The sequence below is a fragment of the Thunnus maccoyii genome, chromosome 4, assembly GCF_910596095.1.
Source record: "Thunnus maccoyii chromosome 4, fThuMac1.1, whole genome shotgun sequence".
Lineage (NCBI taxonomy): Eukaryota > Metazoa > Chordata > Actinopteri > Scombriformes > Scombridae > Thunnus > Thunnus maccoyii.
In genome coordinates this window covers 28,297,930-28,324,173 of record NC_056536.1, presented here as the reverse complement: position 1 = coordinate 28,324,173, position 26,244 = coordinate 28,297,930, and the positions used below count along the sequence as shown (strand labels likewise).

At 41.5% G+C, this 26,244-nt stretch overlaps 1 protein-coding gene across 5 annotated transcripts in view; it reads left to right on the top strand.

Moving 5' to 3' along the window:
* The window catches only part of LOC121895173 (teashirt homolog 2), a 100,820-nt gene extending 76,536 nt beyond the window's left edge, over window positions 1-24,284 (top strand). For all 5 annotated transcript variants that reach the window (XM_042408089.1, XM_042408087.1, XM_042408086.1 and 2 more), the window contains one exon: window positions 20,534-24,284. In XM_042408089.1, the coding sequence (XP_042264023.1) occupies window positions 20,534-23,574 (3,041 nt within the window). In that variant the 3' untranslated portion in view covers window positions 23,575-24,284. The remainder of the gene's footprint in view (window positions 1-20,533) is intronic.
* Window positions 24,285-26,244: the final 1,960 nt, after the last annotated feature.

Sequence of the window (26,244 nt, the reverse complement as noted above, 5' to 3'; positions counted from 1 at the left end):
GCTGAAAAAAAAAAAAAAAAAAGTGCCTTATTTAGTGGGTTGAGGAGAGGTAGGCAGAGCGAGGATGGGGTTTCTGTGACTGGCACCGATCAATCACTCTGTGAGGGGAAGCTAATGAAGCAGGCTATGGTTTATTAAAGGGTTAGCAGAGAAAAGATTACTGCAGGGCCTCAGCTTTCCCAGAAGCCCAGACAAGGAGGATACAGTGCACCTCTAATGGTTAGGGGCTAGCTATAAACCAATCAAGGTGTTTTGGCTCCCATTGTGTGATCTGGGTGCGAATACAGACGGTTTTAAAATCTGTTTTTTGGCAAAAGCGAAAGAGGAAATAAACAGAGCACTACCAAAGAATAATGATATGCTGCAGGTTTGGATGCAAGTCCACACAGTTTTATGGTGAATATAAATCTACTCCAGATAATGGTCCCAACAAGTATACAAACTTCACCGTTAATACAATATGTGACCACTGCAAGTTAGCCCTCGGTCTGGCATTTGCAAATACAATCTTGAGTTCAAGCTAATGTTCATTGGATGAAGTCTGTAAAATAACCTTATTCTGAAAAAAAAAAAAATATGAGCACATTGAAACCATGGCACTCTCTCAGATAGTTTGAAAGACAAATGAGTAGCAGGGGAGTGAAAAATGCAAAGCAGATGTTTTTCTCACCGTTTTTAATGGCAGCAAGACATTACTGATGCCATTACAGAGACCTTTTATGGCTTCTTTTAATCCCCTGGCCTGCCTGAGGAAAGAAACCCCTTGTGGTGCAAAGTAGCCTCTTTACTTCAGAACGACAATTTGAACCCATTTCCAACTCACTTCCCTAATCTGCCACAGGGTTTTACATGGCTTCCTCTGTAATTATTCTGCTCTGAAATCAAAGGTAAAGAGGCATTAAAATACACCCCTTAGGTAAACATATGCTGCTCATCATGAAGGGGCTTGACTGAAAGTGTCTTTTGAAACAAATAGTGCTAAAATAGTGCAGCTCGAGCATTGTTTTCGTCCCGCTTTGCAACTTATTTTGGTCATTTGGTTCACATTTTCAAACAAAGCAATCACTGACAATGACATCTAATAACTACCTTCTAACTCCAGCTTCACATTCACTAGATTTACATGCAGTGCTGTGTTCACTGTCTGCTTCCTACATCAGACCCAAACCTGTAAAGCTCAGAGGAGCACTTACAGGGGTCTGGTTAGGGGCTAAAAATGAGGAGGAGATGAACTATATGGCTCCATCCCACAGTCCAGTCGACAGTATATCAGCGGAATCGCAGCCGCATGGGCATGTGTGTGAACGCTCTACTCATAAATATCCCCCCCCCCCCCACCCCCCCTCACACCACCCCAAAGGGGCCTCTCTGATGGTGATGGCGAAAGGATGTCGCTGTCTGGGTGATTGAGTGCTGCTGGTCCTGGCCCTGGGCACATCCCTGCGCTCTGAGCCCAAGTGGGAGGCCTACCGCTGAGCGCTGGCCTGAAGGGACTCGCCTGAAGGCGAGCAGCCACGCAGCAGCAGCAGGATGTGCCTCTCCTTCTGTCTCTCTGACACAAGAACACCAACTTAATGCAGCTGGCTATTAACAGAGTATTCTGAGGACGGTATTAAATTAGCTGAATCATTTTTATTCTAATGTTTTTAATTCAAAGAATAAGATATTATAATTCATACATACATTTATATATATATGTTATATCTGTGTGTACTGCCCTTATCTGAACTTGCACCGATCTCTCTAAGTCTTTGTCATTCTCATTCACTCAGAAATCTGAAATAATCAAGGCACAGTAATTAGCCTCACTTGCTGCATTGTAATTGGGGGCAGAGGGAGGTTGCTCATTCTATATTTTTTCCCCTGTTTGATAATTGCAGACTTTAGCTTGCCCTCTGTTTAATTTTTTTGATCCTCCTAAGCTCATTCCCATAGATTTCTGCTGTTATTTTAATGCAGTGGCTCTTATGCCTTTCATCAGTCATCAGAAGCTCCAGCGTTTTTGAGAGAGGGGAGAGTTCATTTTGGAAACCCACTGTCTATTCCCTTTTTGGGTTTCAGCGCCGTCAGCCTTCCCACTGCCTCTACCATGAGAGCCTTGACACTGTCCAGGTCCGTCCTACTTGGCAAGAGGGAGAGCTACAGAGAAAGGCAGAGTTTATTTCCTGTTCTTGTGAATCATATATCAGTACAATTCCCCTCTGTGCTGTTTGGCAACGGCGGAATGACGGGTGTCATTTATCATACGGACTGAAAGAGGCTGTGGGAAAAGGGATTTGAATTCTTCTGGAAGTGTGTGGACTCTCCTTAGTGGTGAATCATTAAACGGAGGAGTTTTTCAACAGGGATATGAGTAACTCCTCACGCTGGTACTTTGTCCCTGTGTTTCACTGGCTGGCTCAATCATTAAATGTCTCAAAAAATAAGATTTACTAGTTTTATATCAATTGTGAAGAGACATGGCATTTAACTTGTAATTGGGGATTTTGTCCTGCTGAATCCATTAAGTCGCTCTTCAGTCTTTGGTTTGATGCAAGCTCCCTGGTCATGCTTTGCAAGAATTACATTTAAGCTAATTTGAATTTTACAAATTTGATTAGCACTGCATTTGTCAGCTTCTTGTTGTCCTGCTAAGTGATGACATTTTCATCTCCCACCATACAGTTATTTTCTGCTCTCGCTTATGTTGACTGGTATTTAAGATTGTGCTTTATAAACATTTTGTGTTCCTTTTGGATTTCTCTTTTCACTTGTCAGGGACGGTTACTATTTCTCACATTTTGAGTCGGGTGATCAAAGAAAACGACTTTTGATAGGCTGTCACCAGCTCTTCAGCTGCACTGGCAGAAATAAACGTGTCAAGCCTTAACTTATCCTGAGAAAAACATACTCCTAACCCCTGCTGCTCTAATTGAGTGTAACTCCCAGAAACCTGTGAACACACATGCAAAACTGAGTAGATCATAAATCAGGCTTCTATAGACAGCCGCTGCCCCCCCACCAACCACCACCACCACCACCCCTCCCAGAGCCTCCCCAAAGGAACTACTGGTTTCCATGAGCTAGCTGGAAATCAACCTTTTTTTTTATTATTATGATATTTTTGTACCCACCATCCTGACATAGGTTTTTTTTTTTTTTTTTTCATCTGAAAGTCAGTTGAAGTCCTCATCAAATGGAAAGTGTCAATAAGATATTGTATAGGGAAATGGAGCTCAATGTGTTTCAGCTGTCAGCAACTGTTAGCTGTCTCTCATGTGAAGATCACAAAGTTAAATGTGCTGTCAGCAAGTCCTCAGCTAGAAATAGACTTGTTGAGGTTAGCCTGAGAAGCACCGCCACCCCCTGCTGCCCAGTAGGATGTAGAACCATCAAACAATGTGAACACATATCAAATATGAGCCTAAAGGTGTAATGAAGCACATTTTCAGGTTTCAAGGTGTCAGAATCAGCTATGAAACTAAAATGATCCAGAGCTACCTTTGCCTTTATCTGCATGACTGCATTAATAACACATCTGATGTTGATGTTATTTTGCTTAGTATTAAGCTTCGAGGCTGTAGCAGGATGTAATGCAGAGGTCTGGGGCTGCCTTCCTTCCGTCTTTCAGAGAGTTATATCTTGATGTTTTCTGAACCTATGCTCCGAGTCGTGACCTCTCCCAGAGGCCCAGAGTCCCGCGCCGGTATCTTGACATGTTAGCCTGCCACCGCCTGCTAAAGAAGAGTGTAGATGCCCCTGAGGTAAATGAAAACATTTGGTTCTTGCCAGACCTGTTCACATCTCAGCTGGGCCACATGAGCTGGCAGGTGACGCGTGTACTGAGGAGAATCGGAGACCGCAGCAGTGGCCTACTTCTTTTCTTCCACACAGGCCGTGCAGGCCACAACCCAGAAACACAGATGAATATGTTCTTGGCTCTGAAAACACCCCGGTGAAACTGACAAAGAATGACCCGCATCCAGGTGAAATTCAGGCTTTATCTTAGCGTTTCTATGCTTAGGGATCTGTTTCATTCTCTTAACTGTGATAGCTTAGCGCTTGTTTGTTTTCCATTACTCCTCGGGGTCAGTATCTCTTCACTGTAGTGTCTTAAGTTAGTGAAATCCCCTCGTTAGTGAATTTAGGGGTTCACTCAGCGGCAGCGCATCCCTGATCCTCCTCCTTTTTTGTTCTGTAATTTTTAGAAACAGACTTGACATTGTGTCACCATCTCATATCAACATCTGCAATTACCAGACAATCCACATTCAGGTCCCACGGGAAAGTATGATTGCAATTAAAAGCGCAGGGCAAATGTTAATTAAGCAAACTACTTGAAACAGGAAGCGGTGAATGTTTTAAATGTTTTTACTTTTAACCTTGCACTTCTTTTTCACTTCAATTTATATTCGCAGCCCAGTGCAAATTACAGTATAATTTTAGAGACGCAATCAAGGGGGTTTTTTTTTTTTGTTTTTTTTTTTTCATTCTTTGGTTAAGCACCAAAAATGTTGTATAACATCAACAACTGATTAAATGAAATATATTGGATATTTGAAAATTAAAACAATAATTTGACATTACCAGAAAGTGTTATTTACAGTTTGACTTTCTCGGCCCACAAAATGCTGTCGGTTAATGTCGGAATGTTTTCCAGTTGACTTGAAGACTTGTGGTGGATAACACTGCAGTTCATCGGGTTATTAAATCAGAGGGAATAACAGGCCAACTTCTGGCTATTCTCATGATTGATGAGCCAAGCTTTATTTGCTGAGGCGGTGTGTTTGTTCCTGTGTAATTGTCTACCAGATGGCTAAGCTAACTGTTCTTAAATGCCTTCAGACCTGCAGGGGTCCTGGGTCTTAACATTTTCCTTGCTAATGACATTATGCCTCCAAACATCTCATTGTGTTTTTTTTTTGTTTTTTTTTCCATTTACTTTTCTGATCTCTAATGTTCAGGATCAAAATGGTTTTCACGAGGCATTTAGTTCAGATTATTTCCTCCGTATGATTCTGTTTTTAATTTTGTTCAAAGTAGACGGTTTTGAAGTCGCTCTGTTTGGTAAACACCTTTGCAAAAATGAGCCCACTTGAATTTGAAGGGAGATGAGAGAGGAAGAGGGAGAGAGGAAGAGAGAGAGAGAGAGGAGGGAAGCAGGACTCCACTCTACCTGTGAGGAGTCAGATTGGAGGAGAAAATGGATCTAGGTGGCAGTGCGAGTCATCAATCACAGCCCCTCAAGGGGAGCTGCAGCTAAAGCTGCTCTGAAGTGCTATCTGTCAGCTGCTCCGATCCAGCCGGGGGACCAGAGAGGGGCTGTATCGCCACCCATCAGCTCATACCCAGCACACAACTGCCATGTAAACATGTGCAGGTGCTCCTGTCAAAATAACCCCCCCCCCGTCCCAGTTCACAAGGTCGTGCATATTTTCACAAATGGTCAGTCTGCCTTCTCATTGTGAGGACATTTAAATATATATATATATATATATATATCTCCAGATGCTGCAGTTTCTTGTAATCGTTTTTTGATTGTTAACAGTGTCGGGTGGTTTATTGTAATTTAAAAGTAAGTGTCATGTTTCTCCTGCTGTACTCCGTCCCTCCCATCCCGATCCTGAATAAAGCCACCAAGTGCTTCTCCGCCGATGTCGAGCCGCGTCTGTCGATACCTCTCAAGATGGATAGTTGTTCTGCATGCTTATTGATTCGGCACAGGCCAGAGATATAAGTATCATTTGTCATTTCTGGAATTATTTGGAGTCCTAGTTAAAACCCAGAGTGGGGGGGAGATGGCCGTGCCTTGGGGGGGTTGGGGGAGGTTGGGGGGGGTTGGTAGTTGGTGGGGGAGTAGCGACTTGTCTGGGCTTTGATGAATGACTGCACGGGTTTTTGGTTTTTACTGCGAGCGCCGGGGCCCTTTAGCTGCTATTTGCTTTCACCATGGTCCAAGAAAAACAATGCGATGGGTCCAAGGACTGAGCAGCATCGTCCTGTCATGTAGCGTAGCACAGCGAGCAGGGTGGTCCAGGCAGAAGAGTCAGAAGGAGGGTGGGCCTTGGACACTACACGCTGCTTTTTCCAAAGACCCAGTAGGTTGTAAGCCGTCCTGCTGCTCTGTGGTCCCAGCTGACGGCCCCGAAACACATGCTATGAATTTGAATATTTAGCATTCAGGATCTACAGTGTAACAACAAACAGATTTTTCCTTGTTTTTAATTTTAAAAGAGCTTACAATAGGGAAGTGGAGGGCTGTTGTTTGGTAACAGTAGCTCCAGCGTATCCCCTGTGACTTTGATTATGTCCTGCTTTGGGAATCAAGCCAGCAGCAGAGCTGGCTTCATTACTGTATGGATCATCTTTTAAGACCATTTAAGATCAGCAAGAACTATCGTCCACTAATGACTGAGACTCCCAAGAAGTTCATTACACTCAAGCCGTTTGATTCATTCAGCTGAAGAGTCATCAGGAAACGTGGAGTTATTTATTTTTTTTCTCTTTGGTGAATCGAACGGAATCGTTTCACTTTTGTTTTGTATAAAGTGCGACTTGAAAGTTGTGTCAGAGCGTTTGGAGTTTGGTGGGGGGGGGGGGAAAGTCTTAAGAGGAACATGTTTAACAGCAACAAAAGAGGAGAGGAGAGAAAACTCAGACACATGAATGACAAGTAATTATTTCCCTTGTCCGTCAAACTGTGTTTTGATGCAAGGATGCGATCAAACATGATATGAACAACTTCAAGCCTTCAAATGAAAATGAATTTCAAATTCGTGCGGAGCCTGAGTGTGAGCCTTTTGTGTTGCGCTGCAGCATGAGTCATTCATAAACATGGACACACACACACACACTGGGTAGGGCAGCCTTTTGCCTGACCAATATTATCACCACAGCTTTTCAATGCTAGATGACCATTGTGTATTCATTTCCATTCTAGCTTGCCAAAATGTCTTCTCACAGCAGGAGAGGGATGGAGGGAGAGAGAGAGAGCGACAGCTTTGTGTGTCTTTCAGTTTTTTGTTGGTGAATATCCCCATATGCAGTAGGCTGACCGACTGCCCTCGGTCTCCCTGCGTGGCCGTCAAACAGGACAGTGCACCGGGCCGGCTATATTTTCATCACTTGTCCTTTCTCACGGGGGCAGAGCTGGCTGCCAGGAGGCCTTAAAACCCTGTATCCTAGTGTCAAATACAAACATTTTTCTTATTATTTTACATTTTGCTGTGATTTCTATGCAAGCCTCAGAAACTAGAAGAGTGCAGATCTCTGCCAGGTGTGTCTGGGGACATGTATAGTCTCAGTTTTCTTTAAGATGTATAGAATAGTGTAATGGTACTGTAACCGAGTGTCCTCCTGGGTTCACCTCACTGTATAAACTTAATAAGGTGACAATAAACAGGAGGATAAATCCAAACTTCTCAATTTAAACATTGTAATTTATTTAGAACATTTTATTATAACACACAACACAAAATAAAACCCCCCCTGCCTTATTCACCCCTCCCAAACAAATAATCTCACTCTATGTCACTCCTGGCTCCCTTACAGTCAAGATGGTGGGAAATCTAACAAAAACAGGGATTTATTCATCCTGTATCACACTTAACTTTAGTGCATCATAACACATCGGGTACAGAATTAATCTGCAGATGCTCCAGTTCAATATGAGACTAAACTTTTCTATGGATGTCAGTTATTGACCCAAGGCCAAAATATGGCCTCCAGCAGACTAGTTTTTAGCCCAGCCGACTGACGGAAACGCTTTTTGTTGCCCCTACCGGCTGGTTAAGAGGAGCGAGGAGTCAGCAGTCAATGACGGTGTAAAACATGCTATAAAACTGTTTTTTCAACAATTGTAAATTGTAAAACCACAAGAGGACCTTGAGCATACAGTCATAAACGCACACAAAAAAATATTAGGCTGACGGGTCCAGTTATATGCAAGATTAGCTGCGGACAGATACACACACGGACACACAGATACACGGACACACACGACCAAACACATGATCTCCTCCAGGCTTACGCCTGCTGGAGATAATAATTAAAAACAAACACGATGATAAACTGTAGTTTAAACTATCCATTTAAACACCAGCTTGCTACAGTATTTCATGAAGAGGGTATTTGCATTAGTAGGGCAGCCTTCTCCATTTTGTTTGCCAGAGCAGTGAGAGGACAGACAACAGAGGCCCTGCTTAATCCCTTTGGAGAACTAGTGCATGAATTGATATATCCTCTCTCTCCCTCCGTCTCTCTCTCTCTCTCTCTCTCCTCTGCACTCCCCCTCTTGCTAATGTCTTTCCTAGAACTTGAACAAACAGCCTGTGCGTGTAGGACACATAAGACAGATGTTTAGGATTACTTTCACCTCATTGCTCTATTGTGCGCACTTTAAGGGAGCTCAGCTGATGTGGAATGCCACTCATTCAGGCTCTGTGCTCCTACAGGGCTCCTCCTGTTTATCAAAGTGCCATCTGCACTCAAGACAGAACAACACAATTTTTAAGAGTGGGATAGGATGATGGGAAGATAGAGTCAGTGGCACTTTTTTTTTTAAATCTAATACTCCTCTTGTGATAAATTTTTCCAATGCTATTTTGTAAGTTAAAACCATCAGGAACCCGCGTAAACCAAGACTTGTAGTGTTTAGTTTTTGTCCGTGCATGTGTACATAACCCTCGGTTTGCTATTTGTTTTCCCCTCTAAAGAAACAAAGCTAGCCTCTTTCTCCCGCTCGTCTCGGTTTATGTGTGTGTGTTTACAGATGTAGAAACAAATGGGCCCGACCCACATTGATATTGTTGAGGGGTGACATTATCTTTTAGCAGAGCACTTATCTAATCTGGCTGCTGTGGGAAGCTGGAGGAAGTGGCTATGGGACAGGGGCTGGGGATGCTGCATCTTTAATTACCATTGATATCGCAATAGAGAAGAGAGGGTTAGAGGAGCATAGCCGGAGGGGGGGGTGGGAGGGAAGGGGGAGGTGGGGGGGGGGGGGGGGGGGGGGGGGGGGGGGGAGGGGGTTGAGAGAGGGAGAAGACCCGTGTTCACTTTTTAATTAAGGCTCCGTAGTGTAACTCGTCAATGTACATTATTGGAAGAATGAACGTCAATGCCATTGCTTTTTCTCCCCCTCCTTTATCTCTGTCAATGATTCAAAGACATGATTTATGGTTCGTCTCCGTCTTTCAGGATCATCCATCAAGCGCCGGCTCTGCCGCAGCGCCACCCGTTGTAAATCATTCTGAAAGCCTGTCACTCATTTCCATTAACCGTTCCTCTGTCGCTCTGGTCTCCGCCTCCCTCAACCTCCCTTTTTCTCTCTCCCCCCCCCCCCCCCCGCACCTCACTCCTTTCCACCCTCCTTCCCTCCCCCTCGGTGCACAACCTACAGCCACGCAGGGTATCAGTTCCGTTCCGCTGCTTCGTCCGCCTACCTTCTTTTCAATAAATTAACCACTTTCTCCCATGCAATGAATAAAAAGGCTCTGCACTCGTCTTGCAGTCGGCACCTACTCCTCCTCCATTACAGCCGAACACCTTAGAAATGTCATGCCGCTGACTCGTAGGCTAAATGAGGATATAGCACAGAGAAAATATTTTTGTTGCATTGACTTTTCCAGTGGAAATATTTGAACAGCTTTGATATGTTTGCAGTGTGGCATTAATGAACATATATCCCACACATACAGGGCACCACATCTGCTTTTGTTTCTTTTATTGTAGGTGATTTGAGAATAATTTTCCAAAAAAATGAACACACAACAAAGGAAATGTGCCTAGATTAGACTATTATTTCTTTTATGTGTTCATTCTGAAAAGTATTCAACTTTAACAGTTAAAGGAGCAGTGTGTAAGATTTAGTGGCATCTAGCAGAACAGACTGGAGCAAAAATGGAATATAATATTCATAAGTATGTATTAATTAGTGAATAATCACCTGAAAATAAGAACTGTTGTGTTTTCGTTACCTTAGAATGAGCCCTTTATATCTACATAAGGAGCGGGTCCCCTTCCGCGGAGGCCGCCATATTGCACCACCATGTTTCTACAGTAGCCCGAACAGACAAACCAAACACTGGCTCTAGAGAGGGCCTTTCACGTTTTTCATGAGTTTTGCAGCTGCTGTAGGTTCTCCTACATGTTTGGAGGGGGAGAGGAGGTGTATTCAGTTGGTTGTAATCTGCAGTCTCACCACTAGATGCCACTAAATCCTACACACTGGTCCTTTAAAGGTAGATATAGTCATTCTAGAGGAAGATTGTTGATACTTGAACTAAACACCCAAACAAACACACCCCTCCCTTCGTGCTACTTCAGAAGCTCCACCCCCCCCAAATTCATGGATGCACATTGCCAAGGCAACAACCGAAAGAGAAGTATGGCGGAGTTCAGAGCGATGTGCCAGCTGTAGAGTCACTTCTGTTCCTCTCACACTTTATCACGAGCAGAAAAAAATTAATCTCATGTGAGCACAACAGTCCATCCACATCCTCCGCCTTCAAACTGCCTTCACCAGGCTGACTGACCACAGAAATTTACTGTGCCAACCATAAACCAAAATAGTTTGCATGTCGACTCCACAGGAAGAAATCGACAGTGTTTGTATTTATTGATTCATTGATACAGTTAATAAGTTGAGAACACATATACAGTGGGATATTTGTGTGATTTAAACAGCTGCCTGCTCAGATTATGCTCACTAAATGCAACAGGAATATATGTGGAACACAAAAGAACGCGGGGGGTCTCCGTGAGACTGTCTCAGATTCAGTGTGGATTGAAACATTTAATAAAATGGAAGCGTATCTGCTCCGTGAGAAAACACTTTCTATGTGAATTGGCCACGGCCTCTCTGTCTCCAGTTGGCCAAACCTCCCCCCCACCATTCAACGGGTGCGGGAGACGGGAGACTGTCATGTCCTCACACAGACAGCTGCTCTGATGACTTCTGTGGAAGTTTTTATTGGACTTTAATAGTTGTAACCCAGAGAAGACGAACCACAAATGTCTGACTATCTACAAACATGTATTATTTTATTTGTGTTGTGAAAAGTCACAAAAATACAGAATAATTTACAAATATGCATAACTTACTCTGTAAACACATATTTTAATTTCACATAAAAATGTTATAGATTTTACAAATGTGAATAGTTTCACCACAAAAATACATTTAAAGTTATATTTACACATTTGTGGATCGCTTCCTGTCAGTTTGTGAGCCACGTGACTCCGATTTGTTGGTGGATTTTTGTCCAATTTGTACCGCAGCTGATCTGTCGAAACAATCCACAAATGTGAGGCGCAGTTACTAGCCTCTAGAGTCTACCTAGCATCCGCATCCGTACAACAGGAGACAACAAACAATAAAAAAGTTGTGTTTGTGTTCGTATCGTGCACACACACACCCGCCTGCTGCTTCGACCAGAGTTGACACGTCCTCAACTTTTCCCTAATAAAAGTAAAATACATTTTAAGTGTACTTAATATGTAAAAGAACAGCAATAAGTTCATTTAAAGCACATTATTACTTTTTGTATTACATTTAAATATGAAAAAAGTGTATTTACTTTGTGTTTTAATGTCTTTAAGTGTACTTTAATCAAGTTGTATTTAAATACTCTTATAATGAGTAAATAGACTGCACTTATATAGCACTTTTCTAGTCTTATCGATCACTCAAAGCACTCTACAATACAGCATTCACCCATTCACATACACTGATGAGGGAGGCTGCTGTGCAGGAGCGATATCCAAAGCGCCCCACAATGTTTCCGTCATAAATTGACAGGAAACGATCCACAAATGTGCAAAACCCATTTCAAATGTACAAATGGATCCACAAATGTGTTTACAGAGTAAGTTATGCGTATTTGCATATTGCTCTGTATTTTTGTGGATATGACTTTACACAACACAAAAAAAAATTACATGTTTGTGGATAGTGAGATATTCGTGGGTTACAACTATTAAAATCCAATAAAATCTTCCATAGACTTCCCTCTATCCTGTTCACGAGCATGAGCGCCCCCTGCTGATTGGCTGGAATAGCCACTTTGTTTGTTTTCCATTTACAGATCCACGGCTGTGTATGAACACCACCATTTTTTTTCAGTGCACACACGGAACAGACAGCTAACAGACAATAGGGAGATATTTGCTGATTTTGACAAAAAAATGTATTGAACAATCTTCCTCCAGAATCACTGACTCTACCTTTTAATAGAAACAGTGTTATGTCTGTAATTATTCCACGTAGTAAAAGTAACACAAAGTGGCTCCCATTAAATGCTGTTGGTTTTCTGTAAATTCTACCAGTAGTTTAGTTCAGACTTTCTAACAATGACTGTAGTCTTTAACCAGTTTTTATAGAAACAGGTCTTATGAAGAGAAATAATTGGCTCAATGGAGTGACTGTCAATCTCTTACAATGGTTGATGTGCCTGCTCCGCGGAGCCCAATTCACTGGCTCCTTTTTTCATTCTAATCAACATCTAGATATCAACACAGCAGAATACCCACAAACAGCAGAAAGCCTGTTTTGAGGGGAAACTTTCAACTATTGGGTGCCAACACATTTCACTATTTGGGCAGCCATTGTTCTCAGAATGGGCTGTCAAAGTGACAGTGCGCACCAGGCAAATCCAGAAGTTTGCACTTTTCAGAAAACAGCGGGCCCTAATCATTTTGTGGGGGACACTTGACAACAAATTTGCCATTAAAATGAATCTGAATAGGAGGGAGCGGGCTGTTTTGAAGCATTTCTGCCTCTCTTACTGTTGCTCATCTTGTCCCACAGAGCTCCAGGTTTGGCGGGCTTGCTTCACTCCCTTTATGCTTGCCATGAAGCAGCCTTTGGTCCCACTAGAAACTGACAGTACCACGCTTCAGCTGCAAATTCACTCTGTAGCCTCATTGTATTTAATGAAGGGAAAAAGTGGCAATCTACTATTAATGAACTTGGAATGTAAAAAAATGCCTCCCTTTGCTGAAAACTGCATAAAACTGCTTGTACAAGGAAAGCTTTGGCTGGAGCCCATCCAGAATCTAATGAAAGATCCATACAGGGACAGAGCGGGCGGGAAGAGTTAGTGAAATGCAGATTGTTTTAATAGAATACACATAGTCTCTTCCAGCTGCACTATCAGATTCATCAAGGCCTGACCTTGATGGAGGGCTGTTGTTGTTTGGGAGGGCCGGCGTTTAGGGTTCATGCAAAGTTTATGATGCAGGGACTGTATGTACTGTGTGTATATATGTCTTCAGATCTCAGGGGAGGACTAAATGGAGCACAGTCCCATGAAGCAAAAAGAGTAAAAGAGGCTCCCAACTGGCTTTATACTTTTATATCATGGAATAATACAAGGAAATAAAAGATCGATTTGATATTGAAAACAATTAAATCCTGGATATTGCCCCATAGATGCAAAATAAAACTGAATCATATGATGAAACAACAAAACCTCAGACGATCAGCGAATGAATTTGGAATTGAAAAGCTCTTTATTTAGTCGGGCTAGTGGGCATGAAAAACAAACAGCACGTTAGGCGAGTGTAGACCATCATACCTTTCACTCAGTATCTCATAAAACTAGAACAAAGGCCTTATGTGTGCAAGGCAGTCGTCCTTTAAACGATGGCCCACTTTCCTCCCCGCTGCCACGCAAACATTCCTGACTGACATTCAATCAGGGAAATTTGAACCGAAGCAAGATGGTCTTTTATTAGTACCGCCCTGTTTGCTCGACTGGTCAGCTCCATTATGCGAAGCAGTTTGAGTGGCGTACTGTAAGATGATGGGTTCACTCTCTGATAAGGGTGAATGAGGGGTAAACTGCTATTCTGCAGAAAGGAACCATCAGACCTCATCATGTCGCTCCTGGAGAGCCGTGTCACGGGCTCTTCAGAAACCAAGTGACAGAGCGGCGCGAGGCTGCTCCCATCCTGCCAGTGGAAAAAACAGTGGCACTGAAGCCGCCCTGCTTCTGCTCCACCAACTGGAACTTTGTATCAGTCAGGGCAGAAAAGATCATCTATAATCTGACAAATATACACTGAGGCTTTTAAGCCTCTTCAGTTGCAATGTTATCCTGCAAGCAAGCTCGCCATATTGTTTATATTTACCTTTGCTTGTTAGCAGGAGAGAATGAACAGGGGACTGTTGCACTGTGTACAGTATATTTTAACTACTTATACAAAACAGTACATTGCAACGTGTTGAGTGTCCAATAACTTTAATGGGTTGGTTCAAAGAAATAGCAAAAAAACATATTCTCTCACTAGATATCTGCCTGTTTTGTTTGTGGACTCACAGACTCATTGTGGTTGAGGAAGTATTCAGATAGTTTACTCAAGTAAAAGTAGCAATGCTACACCATAAAAACAGTCCATTACAAGTAAAAGTCCAAGATCAAAAGTAAAAGTATAATTATGCATCATATTCTATAAACGGATCATATGTTTTAAATGTAAAATCTTAATTTTAAAAGTAACTTGTAACAACAGCTGTCAAATAAATGTAGTAAAAAAGTACAATATTTCCATCTGTATTATGGTGGAGTTGAAGTGTAAAGTAGCGTAAACTGGAGCTTCTCATGTAAAGCAGAAGCACCTCAAAATTGTATTTTATTACAGTACTTTTTGTAATTTGGGTGAACCAAACCTTTAAAAGTCTCTGTTTCTATCCATATGTATTATCAGGGCTGCAAAAATGATTATTTTCATTATTGATTAATCTGAAAATTATTTTCTTGATTAATTGTTTTGTCTAAAAAATGTCAGAAAATAGTGAAAAATACCCATTATTATTTTCTTAGAGCCCAAGATAATGTCTTCAAATTATCACAAGCCAGAAATATTTCAGCATTTTCTCTTAAAAAATGACCGAATTATCAACATAGTTGCAGATTAATTTGTTTCATCTCTAGCATAAATACATCTAATATCCACCTTACTCACAATATCAGCTTTGAATAGCTTGTTTGGTAGATGTGTAGAGGACAGGATGGGAATGTTGTGTGTATAATTGTCTCTGCTGGTGCTGATAAGGGACCCTTTGGTGAGATGCAACACCAGGCAACTGCATGTGATGCGGCGGCTGTGGCATGTTCAAAGTGATGACTTAGGTGCTGGAGTGCAGATTGCAATGCTCTCCAACCGCTCACTTCCAATTAGGCAGTGGGCCGACTGATGCGTCTTGAAGCAGAAGCTTCTCGTAGGCATCAAAAGGAGCAGCGTCGCTCGGTGACATCATTGGAAGGAAGGGGCTCCGGGAGCTAGGCAGGGCAATCTGACGTGGCTCAGTAAATATCATGATTAGCATCCGTACAACATGCAAAGACAGACTTTTTAGAAATTCCTACATTTGTATCATTACATACATAAAAATTCCCCCCTGTAACTCGAACATAACACGCTCAGAAGGCTGCGGATGCTCAGACTGACTGCCTTTCGGATATTTCTTAGTGTTTATCAGGGTGATGATCATGCATTCCAAACTTCTCTGTGTTTTTAGTTAACAGAATGTTGGTTGTGAAAACATTTTTGATTAATAGCCATAATTATTGTGATCATTTTTGCCCAAATGAACAGCCAGATGGCAGGATATGGTGTCATATTTGCGATCCTATCATATTAATCTGGCTCTGGGTCCATCTGAGCACATTGTGCCATTTGCTGTGTTCACAATCTGTCCTCAAGTTGTCCGTGTCTTTTCTTTTTCTTTCTTTTTTTTTTTTTTTTTGAGCTGCAAGTTTTTATTTGATTATATTAGACTATTAAATATTAAAGTTGAGGGTGTATGAAAGCAAGGCATTTATCTGCATGAATAGCTTGTGTTTAGTGAAGTAAGTAATGCGCTTTAAGTAACATCTTCTTCATGTATACAAAAATTAATGAGTGTTTCCGTCTCATGGAGTCAAACCCTCAGAACGCTCCAACAAAACCCCTTTGTGTGTGGGGGGGGGGGGGTTCATGGCTGCTTTTAAACCCGCTTTTTATTATCTAATCTATACATCCTTTTTATTTTTACCGCACCATATGAACCACAATACTGTTAATAACCGATCGATTCTTAATACCTAACATAATGTAGACTCAGCTACTGTGTTGTCACCAGTTTGGGAGTCATTTAACAGAAGTATTGAAATGAAAAAAAAACGGGTCAGATGGGAACTAATGACACATTCCTATTGAAAAGCAAGTCAGAAACTATTTTATTCCGTGATATTAATTAACCTCCAGATAAATTTTTGTCAAAGGGAGCAGCCTGTGTGTGTGATTGTTCTCTCTTTATTCTGCAGTGTCCTTGGGCTCGGGGAGACTGTTTCCTGACAGGGAACAATGAAGAGAGAGGTGTTTACAGATCTTTACAGATGGCTCCAGGGCTCAGAATTAGCTCTTCACTATTTCTCATGTGATTCAGTTCAGAATTAACTTTAGATGTGTCATCAAGACTATCATCAGGATGTCTGACAATGTATCTTATTTGATCTTGACACGCAGCGCTCACCGAGTTAGTCAGATATCACTGTCAAATAATAAACCTTGTGGCATGTGTGCCTCATTCTAATGATAGCTCACTGAAGAAAATCACATTGTGGTGACTTTTTATAAACACATACCTTGTTTCTAGAATTGCGGGCACAAAAGAGCTTCACAACTTTTGTTTAGAATTATGTTTTGTACAGCAGCTACTTTTTGACTGACGTTTCACACCTATTTATAACCGCAGATGAGCACGGTGACTAAGTGTTTTTAAATCTACAGACGCAATTAAGAGAGTACGTTGCTTATATGTGAGTGAAAACAGAAAGGAGAAAGTGATGATGGTTACTGAGACAGCCTGGAGATTGCTCAGTGATCCTGACCTGCGTTGTTAACGTGTGCTCTGCCTATCCAGAAGGCCTCCCTTTTTTTTTTTTTTCCTTCTTCTTCTTTTTTTTTTTTTTTCTTTACATGGCATAAATCCGGGAGATGAAAATGTCATGGAGCAGGTTCATTTTGCAAAGAGGTTTTGATTGCCATGCGCGTGTAATTGATTGTTCCAAGGACAGGGGGAAATCTAGAAATGTCATAACAGTCCTGCTTAGGTTGGTCCCACCGCTAGGCAATCAATGAGAAGTAAAAAGAGATATTGATTTGCGAGCAGCAAAAACTGTAGCTTGAGACAACCAGAGAGCGCTGGGGAAAGTGGCACAGACGTGCAGACCTGTCACTGGCACCTATGAATTACCCAATCTTCTCTGAAGATAGTGTTACCTCGGATACTCACAAAGTCCTGCGCTGGGTATTGCAGCTGTCCATTAGCTAAGCTCCTCAGGCTGCTAACTCTCTGTGGCTTGTCAGATTAATGAAGGAAATGTTGACCTTCCAAGGGATAAATGTTGATGTTCTCACCATTACAAAAGTTTCTACTGGCATGTTAATATTGGAAACAGAATGCCGTTTTACAGCTGGCACACACATTTCTGAAATGATTGACACGTCTTGAATAGACACACTTACACGGGGGGAGATAGGATTGTGCTCTATGAAGATACAAATGCTTAAAGTGGAGTTCTAAATATATTGTCATGTAAGCTTTCAGGACAAATCCAGCTGGACACCGTCCTGCTGTGGATGTAGCAGTAAATGTAATCTACTATTGCCTATGCAGTTAGCTCGTTTCTTTAGATGTAAGGGGGGAAAAAAGCCCTTTGGCTGAGAAACAGGCTGCTGCTTCTGTAAATCCAGGCCTTGCTATGCCAAGAGTCTGCTCTAACGGATAAAGGTTATAAACACTTCAGCTGCCTGATTTATGATGGACACCTCAGGTTTTTTGACCTTTGCATATCTCTGTCTGAAGATATAAATTTGTAGTGACACAGATTGGAGGCTTTACAGCAGTTTATGACATGCTAAATCTCAGGCAAGGCATGCCAGCCTCTTGTTTTGTAAGGCTAGTTAGCTGGGAGTTGCATTGCTTGGACTCTAGCACAACATTTTCAAAGCAGGCATTTCCTATTTTTTTCAAAGTTGCCAAAAAAAAAAAAAGGGCCTGAGAGCACTTCACTTAACTTTTGGTTCCACTATGACGCACAAGTTCTAACTCTTTCAACAACGCTGTTTAATGAAGCATATCAGCAGCTTTTTCTGTATTTCTTGACAAACTTATTTGTCATAATATAACAATCTTTTCTGGGTGTTGTCTGTTTTTTTTTTTTTTAATGTGGAGTTGTCCTTGAATCTGATCTTGCATTAAAGAGTAATGCAGCCTGGCATGGACACATTGCTGTGGCAGGGCAGGAGCTGGCAAAGCACAGTTACAAATGGAGTGAGAAGCAGAGTTAGACATGCGGGTATCTCGGAGTGATCCCTGCCAGAAGGTTAATTGGTGCCTCTGGATGTCTGCTACTTAGGGCATCTGATAGAAAGGCATAGAACAGCAGGAAGGGCAGCTGTTAATCTCTGTCAATTCCATCCTCAAATACCAAGATACAACACAAACACACACATTAAAATACAATTAAACTACATGTAAGTGGTTATTTTCAGGAAAAAACTGTGCTGAGTCTGCTTCTTAGTGGAATTATTGTACTAATAGGGTAGGTGGAACTGAATCGTGTGTATTGGTGAGTTTTAAGTTGCATAAAATATGCAGGAAATAGCCTTTCCACTGGACTGGAAAAATGCTCATCTCCCCACTTTAGTGTTCATTCTTACCAGTCTTTCAGTTTTAGTGGCAACTTTGAAGAGAGAGGACATCAACTGGGAGCTTGTCATAGCCATTGGTGTTCTCCTTCACTGTGAATACTATATATAAGACTATAAATAAAACATACCTCTGTGCTCTTGACAACTCTCTCCCTTAGCATCAAGGGTGTTTTGGAGGCCATCACTGATCTCGGTTGGCCAATCAAAACATCCCTCTCGCGGTGGATCAAGGTCACAGCACATTGGGGATCTAGGGTGTGTGTGTGTGTGTGTATCTGTGTGTGTGTGTGTGTGTGCACGCAGCCTCTTGTTCACCAGGCCCCATTCTCTATGTTTGTTTTGAAAGTCCGAATCCCATCTCCATCTTCATCCATTAGCTGGCAAGCAATTCACCTCCAGGGTTTCTCTAGAGGCACTTGTGAAATATTGATAAAAAAAAAAAAAAAAAGTCGTATTTTCAGAAGGCAAAGAAGGAAGCTGTTCTATGGGGCCGCCCAGTGTGGGACTCCTGAGTGCTCGGCTTCAGCCATCCCCTCATGGAGTGCCCTCTATTCAGAAAAGAAATATTAACCACATGAAATGCATAAGTGCCTGGACAGGGCTGTTATGTCCTATTCATATTTAACTCAGAGCACATCTGCCACGTCTCTCTCTCTCCCAAAATGCACATTTTTTCCTACATGACTATGAGGCGGAAAATATCTCAGATATGTGACAACACCGACAAAACTGCGTGTATCGCTGGGTGTCTTCAAAAGATATGCAAACATTGGTTGTGAAATTGTTGACGTGGGTTGCCGGGTGGTTAGATTTAAAATAATCTGAAATAGTTATTGTCAGATGGGACGTTTTTCATTCTTCCGTAGCTGTGTTCATATTATGTCGAGCAGACCCTGCAGCCACATGAAAAGCCCTCGATGCTGAGTCAGAGTTTCCACTAATTGGATGATGGGAAATGTGTCAATTAGAAATACTGTTGTTTAATTATCTGTTAATTGAAGCAATAATGTTTGTGCTCTTTGAGTTGGGAGAATGAACAGGTGAATAATGAAAGAAGTAATTGCTGTTTATGAGACTGTCAGGGAAAATATAATGACATGACAGATTGCCAGTAATCTTTTGAAATTTTGTATAATTGTCTAGTTTTAGCACTGATAATTGAATCAGCTTTTCCACCAGCATGATCAACATCTTCATCAGCATTCACATTTGCAACATATTTTTATTTTGCTGTTGACAAAAACCAGCTCCCTGATGTAGAATTTGCCATATTGAGACCTTGTGATGCCGGCTAATGTCTGCTGAAGTAATGTTTTCTCATCTTTTCCAGTCAAGCCTTTTAATTTATTGATAGAGCAATGCGGTACAATAGAATATCTGAGTTTGTGTTCAGCCATTGCTCACATTTGGCTTCAGGGAAATAGAGATGTTATCCACAACAGAAGGCTTACATTTTCATTGCAGTTTTGAGGCATCCATAATCGCTATGGAATAGGTCATTTGCAATAACACTTAACAGGCCCCAGAAGAATCAATTTCCTTTTGTCACTCAGTGGCCAATGATTGTTGTAAACATCTCAACTTGAGGCCAGAAAAACCTTGGACACAGCACTAAGTCAATGGCCTGTCGTGAATCACATGGTGCTGTTACACCGGCAGCAGTCTGTTAGTAAAGACATTATGTCCAGTTATACTCTCAAACCTCCCGAGCAGCCACCATTATGTTGTCTTAAAGGGCTTCTTTGATGACAAATGTGTGTTGTATAAATATTGTACTTAAGAGATGTAATTATACATTGATTAAACTACATGTTTTAATGTCATTAATTTCCATATCTCTTCCTTTTTCTAGTGTACATGCCTGATGAAGACGCTCCTCTTCATGACCCTATCGCCGAGGAAGACGGCGAGAACGACACTCAAACCGAAGAAGAAAGCTCGGAGAAGACCAGCCCTAAAGTGTCCGACGACAGAGAGTTAGACAACAAGAGCACTAACAGTTATAGCAACCAGAATTCTCCCATTAGTGTCCTTTCCAATCAAGAGGCAGAGTTGGAGTCACGCCTTAGCGACAGCAGTGACAGACTCTCAGACTTCAAAACCTCCTCGCCACCTGAGAGCCAGAGGGATGAGGAAAGTCGTAGCTCCAAACATAAAGAGGAGACGGGAAGCAGCTTGGAGAAAATGAGGGCAGCCTATGCAAACTTCCTCTCTGATTCCTACTGGACGGGGATAGGAATGGACTTGAAAATAGGCAAAAACACCAGCAAAGCCAACTGTGACAGCACCAACGGAAGTACCAAGAGTGAATTTGACTGGCACCAGGATGCCCTCTCTAAGACCTTGCAGCAAACACTCTCCCCAAAGCCTGCATCCAAACCCAACCTCTTCAGCTCTGTGCACCTGTACAGGCAAAGCACCAAACCCTGTGGCTCAGTGTTCACGGGAGCCAGCCGATTTCGCTGTAAGGATTGTAGTGCTGCTTATGACACTCTGGTGGAGCTGACGGTCCACATGAACAAGAGTGGACACTACCAGGACAACAACCACAGCAAACAGAGTAATTCTTCTGCCTCATCCTCTAAATCTAGGAAACGAAATTTGCAAGATATGGAAGGGAAAGAGGATGCGCAGAAAGTTTTGAAGTGCATGTTCTGTGGCCATTCTTTTGACTCACTCCAGGATTTGAGCGTCCATATGATTAAAACTAAGCATTACCAAAAAGTGCCTTTAAAAGAGCCAATCCCAGTAATCACACCCAAATTATTGCCACCAGCAAAGAAACGGGCCTTTGAAACAGCAAGACCTTGCTCCCCTGACTCTACGACTGGTGTATCCGGTTACACTGAGGCACAACGGGCTGCGACCATTTCAAATGCTAACAATAATCGCTACGGCTATCAGAACGGAGCGAGTTACACGTGGCAATTTGAGACATGCAAGTCTCAGATTCTTAAATGCATGGAGTGCGGAAGCTCCCATGACACCCTTCAGCAACTCACCACACATATGATGGTCACTGGACACTTCATCAAAGTCACAAACTCAGCTTCTAAGAAGGGTAAACAATTAGCGCTTGACCCTCTGGCCATAGAAAAGATGCAGGGTTTAGCTGAGCCTGCCGCCGGTGAGACTGAGGGAGAAAAGGTGTCTCCCAAAAATTCTCCCCCTGGGAGCAGTGAGAAGGATAGCCAGGGGGAAGGTACATCAGACAAAGTGGAAGAAACCGAAGCTAAAGATGACAAGCTAGAGAGCGAGGATCAAAAGGCAGGCAATGGGGCTTTTAAGTACCCTTATCTCCGTGAGGAGGATCTCGAACAGGACTCAGGTGGAGGAGGGGACATTCTTAAATCTTTAGCCAACACAGTGGCCTCTGCCATCAATAAAGCTCAAACAGGGACACCAAGCTGGAGTGCCTACCCGAGCATTCATGCTGCCTATCAGCTCTCTGGGATCATCAAAAGCACCCCTCTCTCTGCATCTCCCCCTGCTCAGCTAAAGCAAACATTTAACCACAAGCTGAGACCGATTGCCCCAAAGGGGAAGTTTTACCACGGTGCTGTGGGAGTCGAGGCTCCCCAGGGACAGCATCAAAATGTGGACATCAAAAAAGAAAAGGCTGGCATTAGCGATGGTAAAGAAAGTCAGAATATTAAGTTTGATCTGGTGGAGAATGATGACAGCGATTGTCAGGATGATTCCTCTTCCTCTTCAAAGCTTGATGCAGACTGTGTGAATGAAGGGAGTGAAGCGATCAAAGGGAAGTTGAGCCCAGATTTCTCTGACAGAGGCAAGACACCGAGCCCCTCTGCCAGCAATGGACGCAGCACTACTTCAGAGTCTCTCAGTGACACTCCGGATATACTTGGCATAAACCCTCTTAGTGCACTGCAGTCAGTTCTGAACAATCATCTGGGCAAAGCAAATAAGCCCAATAACTCGAGAGTAGATAAACTATCTTCTCACACCAAGTCCATATTTGCTGACATTAACCGTGGCGGCGAGAAACCAGCTTTAATGCTCAGAGATCCTGTAAGAAATAGGCCTAAAAACACCTTTCTCTATGTCACTGATGACCAACCAATAGACCTGACGAAATCTAAACACAGCAAGCCGAGTTCCTCGCTACTACAGCCCTCCACCCCGATGCCGCAGAAATACGCTCTGTCCGACATCGCCGATATGGTTAAAGTTCTTCCAAAAGCCACCACGCCAAAACCCTCCATCCCATCAAGGATCCCAACGATGAAACTGGAATCAGATGTCAGGCGGTTTGAGGACGTGTCTGCCGAGGTGTACTCTGTCCACAAGCGTAAAGGTAGACAGTCAAACTGGAATCCTCGCCATCTTCTCATCTTGCAAGCTCAGTTTGCGTCCAGCCTCTTCCTGACCTCTGAGGGAAAATACTTACTCTCAGACCTCGGCCCTCAGGAGCGGATGCACATCTCCAAGTTCACTGGATTGTCCATGACCACCATAAGCCACTGGTTAGCAAATGTAAAATACCAACTGCGGAAAACTGGAGGGACCAAATTTCTCAAGAACATGGACACGGGCCACCCGGTCTTCTACTGCAATGACTGCGCTTCCCAGTTTAGGTCACCGACCACATTCATTTCCCATCTGGAATCCCATCTCGGGTTCCAAATCAAAGACATGTGCAAAATGCCGATAGAGCACCAGACGAAGGTAGAGGAGCCAGAACTGTCGAAGGCTCTCAATGTCAGAGCCACAGAGGCTCTGGTCACAGAGGAGGACATTGACTCAAAGTTCAAATGTAAGCTCTGCTGTCGGACATTTGCCAGTAATCACGCAGTCAAACTCCATTTGAGTAAAACTCACAGCAAATCCCCCGACAACCATTCACAATATGTGGAAATGGACAGGGAGTAGTTTTTCATATTATTGTCACATTTTTTTTCCTTTTCTTCCTTTTTTTTTTATTTTAATACACGGGTCCGATATTTCAACCATTTTTCAAATTAGCGTTGTGTAGTGTGCATCATTATGACATCTAAAACATTTCATGGAGTACAGCAAAGACACACTGGTTAGAAATTGTATAAGGAAAACACTAAGAGATACGTTTGCACCCTGCTCAAATGCATCACCAGTAATGAAATGTATTACTGCTTGAAGAAACATAATTGCTGATGTTTGCATGCAATAGCCCTGGCTATGACTACTATTTATTTGTATGATATGTCAAGTTTCAATTGTATTTCAAAGACAAAATAATGAACTAATTGTACTTTACAACTTCTGTGATACAGTACACTTGCATAAATGTGCAGCTGTTAAAAACAGGTAGCCCGACACATGATAACACACATGCAGAACTGTACAGTGTATTGCTATGTAAAGATGTTTTGTGTTGCAATGATAGAAGAGAAAAAAAAAAAGCACTTTAATAAATGTTTAATCACCAGTTTAGACTCGGATTCTGTACATGACTCAAAAATAATTAGAATTTGGAAACAAGGATATTTCACATGTAAATATATTTTAGAAGAAAAAAAGAAAAAACAGTGTGTTTCATGCAACAAGGATAACAGCAAGACAGAGGATACCTGTGATACCTGCACCTTTTTTTACTTATTCAAATAAAGAGTTAACATTTGATAACAGCTTGTATTCCTTTTTTTTTTATTATTATCAAGCCGTTTGTTTAATTGTTTAGTTTTGACGTTAGCAGCTTGAATATGTTTCCAAAATTATTATACCAACAATTTATACTCAATATCAAATTTTTCATTTTCAAATGTCATATAATCATCAGTAATGCTTTATTAAATTATTAGCTAATTTCCTTATTATTTCCTAGAAAGTTTACCAGAAAGAGCTTGGCAATGCGGTACTAATTATAGAGAAAATAGAGACTGTTTAATTGTTATGCATCCAATTAAAAATATTACAATTAATCTCAAGTGAAACCTAAATAGTCATTTAGTCAGTGCACAGCAGTTAAGCTGAACATGCAAAAATGTTAAATTTGTCTACAGGCAAGCATAAAATTCGACATGTGGAGAATAAAGTTACCAACAATGAATCGATATTCATTTGGGTTTAAATGGAGCCTTTCTTTCAAGAAAATTCATATTTTCCTTTTAATTAGCACCACATTACATTGTTCTTTTCAGGAAACTTATGAGGAAATTATCAGGAAATTGTGGGCCCATAAAATAAAGCATTATCCAAGTATCTCATATTCAAATTCAGGATATCATTCTCATCTATTACAAGTTTTTAAATCCATGGAGAACCTGTATGAGATAAAAGACAACATCCTCATACAGTACAATACGCTGCATTCTGTTTCTTACCTAATGACTTTTAGATACACCTCAAAGATAGATCTTTTTGTCAGACTTTATTGCTTTCCTGTGAATGCCGCTGCTGTTGCTGCAAGATGGTATCATAACAATTAAACATATTTCCTCCAGCTCTATTATTTCAAGGCTATTAAAAATAATTGCCTTCTAAATTCATAAACATTTTATGCAATTCATCTCTTTTCAAGCAATCAAGTCCTCAATTACCTCCACCCATCAAATCTCTATTTTATAACGGGCAACTGACATTTGATGGTAAATGGGAAAAAGCACACGGGCACTGCGGTGATTTGAATGCTGTGACACCAACTTGCCCCCTATTGTTGGAAATGAGCAGGCAATCACGTTGTTCATCAGATGACTCCTAATGCAGTTAAAGTATTCAGCTATAATTTCTCCTTGCATTTATAATTACTGTCAAAGACCACACACCTCAGTGAGCAGATTAAAGCTATAAATTATTTAGTGCCTTTCTTCACCGATGGATCTCTGATTTGTCTGTAGGGCCATTATGTTTTAAAGGAGCAACTTATTCCAAACTGAAGCAAGCATTGTTCTTAAGATGCAGCAGAATACTGTGCAGGGAAAGAAACAAGAATATTATTGGTTGTTTGTGTTTATTAATAGAATTTTAGAGGGGCTCTTTGCTTTTTACCAACAAAAGGAGAAATAATGCAACACGAAATGTATCCATTTTTATTGGAAATTCATTTCCACAGCAATTCCCTTTATGTAGACACCAATCATTATTCAGAGCATACATAGCAGTAGTAGGCTACAAGTACATTTTGAGGATTCAGCACAACCTAGTAGATATTCACCCAAGGCTAACCAAAGAAAAATGCAATCATCAGTGCAATCACACAAGGAAATTAGTTGTCTCTGACCATAATTTGCTCTAATAAGTCAAAGTCTCTTCAGGATTTATTGTTAGTACACAAAAATGCGATATAATCTAAATTTAAAGCAAACTTTCTTGTAGGTTAATATGATTCTTATCATGTAATCACCAATCATTCAAAAGGTACATTAACTGTAGTGAGCTGAAATCAAAATACTGTACAGTAAATATCAGCTAATCCTGTTTTTCAAATAAATCTAATGCTCTGTAATAGGAATACATGAGTTATTAAATACTGATATACTTCAGGTAACACATTGCAGGTAATTAACTGAAATAAACCCATAATTCTTTTGATGCTTTATATTAATTCATTTTAGATGTTTGCAT